At 34.9% G+C, this 6,578-nt stretch overlaps 1 protein-coding gene across 1 annotated transcript in view; it reads left to right on the top strand.

Moving 5' to 3' along the window:
• LOC137737594 (pentatricopeptide repeat-containing protein At5g13770, chloroplastic-like) overlaps positions 1–6,381 on the top strand; it is a 7,394-nt gene extending 1,013 nt beyond the window's left edge. The window contains exon 2 of the mRNA XM_068477127.1: positions 5,196–6,381. Within this exon, the coding sequence (XP_068333228.1) occupies positions 5,196–6,211 (1,016 nt within the window). The 3' untranslated portion in view covers positions 6,212–6,381. The remainder of the gene's footprint in view (positions 1–5,195) is intronic.
• Positions 6,382–6,578: the final 197 nt, after the last annotated feature.

The raw sequence follows: 6,578 nt of genomic DNA, 5'->3' as shown, positions 1-6,578 counted from the left end.
TGGTGATAGTCCCAAAACGAAGAACCTCTTCTCTGTGAGCAGGGAATCCTTTTTAAATAAAGCAAGGTTACCCAACTTCCATCTATCGTGGAGGTTGGTTATAGAGCCGTTGCTTTCAGTTCCAGTAGTGGAGGAAGTAGTTCTAGTACGTGCTTCAAAATGCAAAGCATGATGGATGTAACTCCTCAATTATAGGACATGGTTTTACACGTATATAAAACCCTAACTGATTTATAATTTCAAACATGTTGACACACCTTTATCACTACTAGTTGAGTCCAATTAGGATTCTTACATTCTCCCACTTGGACGTTAACTAGTTGTGGTTTGAAACAACATGTTCATTATAAATCATTCCTTAGTGATCACCGTGAGTTTCACGCAATCCATATCCTATGCACATCTACCAGTAACCATTTGAAAATCGAACTCCAGAAAACAATGCATGTATCAATACTGCATGCACCCTGAAATCACGATATTCAAAATCGCACTGTATGATGTCAATGACATATGCATATATGTACAATCCATACTTCAGTAATCACTACAATTCTCACACCTTTTCCTTCCACACTCATCTGTCCAGTGCACTTTAATCAGACTTATCTTTAGAGCTTTTCATCCTTAAACACTGGACTTCAAGTTGATTTCTAGCTTCCTGCACAAAACAAACTTATCCAATATGTTCTTTGGAACAATCATTGGCCACATTTAAGTGCTTTAAATAAGTCTGAATCAATAACCATAGTGTCAATTGAATATAAGCTTAAATGAGACAACAAAACACAAACTCGCAGCAACACTAATAAATAGTTATAATTCATGTGGTAGCATGTTTTACTCCCACATTCCTACAAAATCAAAATTATCACGCACACCCATGTTTGCTACATGTTCTTTGAACACTCCCACTAATCTCGCATATCGAAACTAATAATAAAGCTTCACGATAGTGGTACGTTTCTAGAAAACTGTATGCAACAAATCTTTTCAAAGACATATCAACTATTCCTTATGTGAATATGCAATAGCCGTATAGATCCTTATTTGAATAGTCATAATCTCCATCCTTATATTCACTAGTTGATCTCCTGTATCACCGTATAACAGTCTTCCTTGTTACTTCAAAAATTGAAGTCACAAGTCCAAAATACTTTCACAAAGTAGTACAATTAACCATTATTCTAACTAGTTGGCCACCAAGTTTATTTATTGCACATATTCTTTTAATCAAACCAGAAAGAACCCTTATGGCGAAAGAGTACAATACATAATAATTGGCAAGATGTAAGGCAAAACAAATATAAAGTTATCACTCCCACTAATTTAATTAATCATAACTTAATTACAGAACAACACTTTTGATAAAGTTCTAAAATATGCATGCTTTGGGAGCAACCTTACTACGATAATTAGTTAACAAAAAGCATCTTACCACTTAATTTTATTTATTTATTTATTTTCTTTTATGTTTCTTTAACATGCAAGAAATCACATTATCAATGAAAAAGTCACAAAAGTGTCACAATCTTTCATGCACAAGATATTCCAATCTTTCCTTGATATTCATTTAAGCATGTATGATGGATACACAAAACCATACCACAGACAATCAAACGGTATGAAATAACTGGACCACGATTGTGTCGATATCAAACATTAGTTCGTATTAGCTTCACGCTCCTTATAACGACCAACACGTAACCATCCAATGCAACCATATGCAATAGAAAAAGACGATAGACAATGCATATAAACATCTTATATACATTATATATAGTCACGCAATTTAACCATGTTGTCATCTTTAAGATTATAATTCAACTTGAGTCATGCTGGCTTGAATCAGGGTGAGCTTCCTTACACTACATTTTAGCAAATTCTGGTGCAAAATTATAAAACCCTTGCTCTACAGCATGAAACTGATGAAACTTGCTTTACAGCATGAAATTGATTGCGTTGGAAATAATGACTTTCCATTTGATTCATGTTATGGTGGTATATGCCATATGCCATATGCATGCATACATTAGTTATTGTTCCAGGACTTGGATGGTAGAGCATGCTAATAGTACGGTTGGCATCACTGATTGTTCTCTCACATATGGATGTTGAATATTAAACATGCATTCATCATACAAGGAAACTTAATACATATGTTTTCAAAAACTTTAGTTTACTTTCAATTTGATTTGGACAACACAAAGAACAACTCTCATAATCTTTTAGAACTCAATAACTTTAGAATGAGTTAATGAGTGCGAATCTCACGATTTCGTCACTTATGCTCTCACTTGGGCAAAACACTCATTAATTTATTGCTTCACCAAAATTTGGCATATTAGTTGCTTAAAATTTTAAACACAATAGAATAGAAATCCAAAACAAGATTCCATGAGTGAGTTCCAATTACTCTAGGATTTACTATAATTAATTTACACACACACACACATAAAATGACTAATCCTCAAGTTATGTAAAATAAACCAGAGACACTTATTATTCATATAACAAGTTAAGAAGTCATGTTTGTCCTATTAATCAGAACCTGCCAGCATAGATTTCTTTATGAGCATAGATTACTTATAAATTTATAACAAACAAAATACACAATCAATGACCACGAAAATGTGAATTGTAGGAGAAGACACATACACATACAACATATCAAAATGTCAAGCATTTTCATGGTCCATATATGTGCCATTGATTAAGCTTTATTCAAGACATAATTTGCCAAGCAATTTCTGTGCATCAACATCTCTCATGAAGAGAAATATATATAACAACATTTTCTATCTCATGCTTTCATTAAAATTGGTCCCTTACATACCTATAATGAGGCTCATAGCAGAAGCATTCGTAAATAAAAATAAAGAACTTGATCTCTTGATCACACATTACATGGGTTACCTCATGAAAGCTTTCAACACCTTTGGGCAAGGCTTTCACAAACTTTTATGAAATCAATTCATACTATGCCATCCTAATTGAACAAAAAATAATGATCTACACCTTTGGGTAAGAATATCATCGATCCCCTTGTTATAATTAAGATGCAAATTTGATCAAAGAACCTTAAAATCACTGGTCCTAATGTCAACTAAGCCGTTACGTTTCGCTTAGTTGATGCAAGTATGTGATAACTTTGTCGTTGTTATATATAGTTGATATGTTTCATTACTTTGCTTTCTAAGTTCATCAATAATTGTTTATGCAAAACCTATTATCAATTGGAACCCGACTCAAAGCAAAAGGAGTGTTACAATTAAACAAATGGGAAAGCAGAGACCCACTTTGAAATTGATCGAATAAAATATCATGTGGGCAACGATTCAATTATTAAGCTACAATTGCATTACACCAATGTCTATGTGCCAATATATATATTTATATATCAACATGTATTATAGTGTAATCAAGAAGACATTACCTATATGCAAAAAGTGCAGCAGCGAACAACATATTGGAAGTGTAAAGAGATGAATGATTACCTACCTGAAGAAGTCATGGATGAAACCAAAGAATAGCTTCTACTCCGCAACCTCAGATGAGAAACAACTTTAAATATTAAACACAGATTTATGTTACACCTTTGGGCAAGAAACATAAACTGCCAAATATGCATTACGCATCCTTATTTGTATAGCTATTTCACAAAATTCACATTCCAACTTGAATCACATCTTTGGACAAGAGACTAAAGTTTCCTTACGGAATCATGAAATACTATACACTGAGGCACAGTTTGAACCAATCATTATTTCTTTTTTTGGAAAGATTAGTATCATGTTATAAACTGTTAGTCACAATTTCATGTAAAAATTACCTTGAACAGAACTTCCTAATAATTCTCACTTTGGTGAAAAATTATATAAACATTTGTTCAAGAATACTTTATCATGGTTGTTGCTCCTGCAAAAGCCGTTAGTTTCAATAACCTTTGAGATGAGTTATCTTTATCATCATGCCTTCCAACATGTGTCTGCAGAACTTTATACACATGAACCGTTAATAATGACAACCATAAACCACAATTAAGTTTTTGTCAAATAAAATTCCTGATAATCCCACTTTTTCGTGAAAATTATTTTAATTGGAGTCTTTAACAAGATGAATCATTAGATGCCCAAAAAAAAAAAAACTGTTAGCGACATAACACTATATACATAGCTCTGCAATTGTCTAAATCATTAGCAAGCCATTAATTACCGATATATATATATATATATATATATATATATGTCGTTCTGGAGTGAGACTTTAATAACAAGATTACTTGTATATGAAACCTGTCAGCAACACCACAAGATAAAAGTATAATACTACCTGTAGAAGCTAGGGATGACTGCACATGAAAGAACTTCTACTCCCACTAATTAACCCAGTTTACTTTTATTGATCAAGATTGAATGATCTATTTACAGTCACGGAACTCCAATATTTCAAGCTACCTACATGTCAGACTTAACCAATATATTCTTATAAGACAAGAATTAATCAGCCATTTAAATCAATCAAATGCATATAACAAGTCTGAACAAGTTTTAATGCTACCAATTAACAACCTCAAATGGCAAGAAATGCATGCTTGAAATAGCTTGGAAAATAAAGAATTATATATATATATATATATATCAAGTTTTCTCAGCAAATATGAATCTAATCATTCTCAGAGTGATTGGAAATAATGCATTGGATCTAGGGTCTGTTAGATGGCTCTGATACCAAATGTTGGAATTAACCTTATAACTAACAGTAAACTCTAGAACACAACGCAGCAAGATTAGTGAAACCTTACCTGCAGAATACAAAAGATCACCAAATCGTTCCTGCAGAGGCCATGAACACAATGCAAAAGGCTCTTCTACTCACTTGGAGACCTGTATGTCCTTATGGTGATAGTCCCAAAACGAAGAACCTCTTCTCTGTGAGCAGGGAATCCTTTTTAAATAAAGCAAGGTTACCCAACTTCCATCTATCGTGGAGGTTGGTTATAGAGCCGTTGCTTTCAGTTCCAGTAGTGGAGGAAGTAGTTCTAGTACGTGCTTCAAAATGCAAAGCATGATGGATGTAACTCCTCAATTATAGGACATGGTTTTACACGTATATAAAACCCTAACTGATTTATAATTTCAAACATGTTGACACACCTTTATCACTACTAGTTGAGTCCAATTAGGATTCTTACAAATCACTGTGCAAATTGGGACAGCCCTTTGAAGCTCTTGAGATTTTCCGAAGTGTGACGGAGAGAGGAGTTTATTTAGACTCTTCAAAGATTTACTCTGTGCTGATTTGTTCATTCGCAAGCATTCGAGAAGTAGGGATGGCTGAAGAGCTTTTTGAAGAAGGAGAGTGCAAGAAATTGTTGAAGGATCCGAGTTTGTTTTTAAAAATGATATCAATGTATGTGGAAGAAGGGTTGACAGAGAAGACTCTCGGAGTAGTTAAGGCGATGAAGGGTGCGAATATCAGGGTTTCTGACAATATATGCTGTGCGGTTGTTAGTGGCTTCTCTAGGAAAAATCGACTCCTGACTGCTGTTAAATTTTTCGAAGATTTGGTGTCAATGGGCTGCCGGCCAGGGCAAGTGACATACGCGTCCATCGTCAATGTCTATTGCCGCCTAGGGCTTAACTCAAAGGCAGAAATGGTTTTTGAGGAGATGGAGGAAAAGGGGTTTGGTAACTGTGTAGTGGCATATTCTAGCATGGTTGTGATGTATGGGAAAACAGGGAGGCCAAGAGATGCAATGAGGATCATGGCGAAGATGAAAGAAAAGGGGTGTAAGCCGAACTTATGGATATACAATTCTTTGATGGATATGCATGGAAGGGACAAGAATTTGAGGCAGGTTTCGAAGATTTGGACGGAAATGAAGCGAAGGAAGGTAGCGCTGGATAAGGTAAGCTACACAACGGTTATAAGTGCTTACAACAAGGCAGGGGAGTTTGAAATGTGTATGAAATATTACCATGAGTTTAGGGTTCATGGGGGTGTTTTGGACAAGGCTTTGGCTGGAATGATGGTTGGGATTTTTTCGAAGACGGGCCGGATTGATGAGCTGGTGAAGCTTTTGAGAGATATGAAATCGGAAGGGACGGCGTTGGATGGGAGGCTTTACCGGTCAGCCTTGAATGCTTTGACAGATTCGGGGCTGGAAATGCAGGTAAAATGGCTACAAGGTAGCTTTAAGGTTACATAGATTATATCGATAGGCCTCTTAAATCTTGATTCGATTTCGAAAATTTTCATTGTATAACTGTACAGATCGAAATCGAATTCCAACGTTATGTAGAGATGAGACTCACATGTGTTTGTGAGCCCTACCTCTGTTACAGAAGTGATACAAATGTGGCATGTACAATGTAGTAAGAGTAGCATTTTTTCCAAATATATACACCAAATGAGTAGTGCTACATTTACCATTTATTTGTATCATCACTTAATAGAGGTAGGGTCTTCCAACATATGTGAGTCTCATCTCTATTAGAGAGATGATACAAATGGTGGTACCACTAGATGATAAGAATAACATTTTTGGCACCAAATAATGTGGCTCTACACCATAT

The sequence above is a fragment of the Pyrus communis genome, chromosome 6 (genome assembly GCF_963583255.1).
Source record: "Pyrus communis chromosome 6, drPyrComm1.1, whole genome shotgun sequence".
Lineage (NCBI taxonomy): Eukaryota > Viridiplantae > Streptophyta > Magnoliopsida > Rosales > Rosaceae > Pyrus > Pyrus communis.
This window is presented reverse-complemented; position numbering and strand designations above follow the sequence as displayed.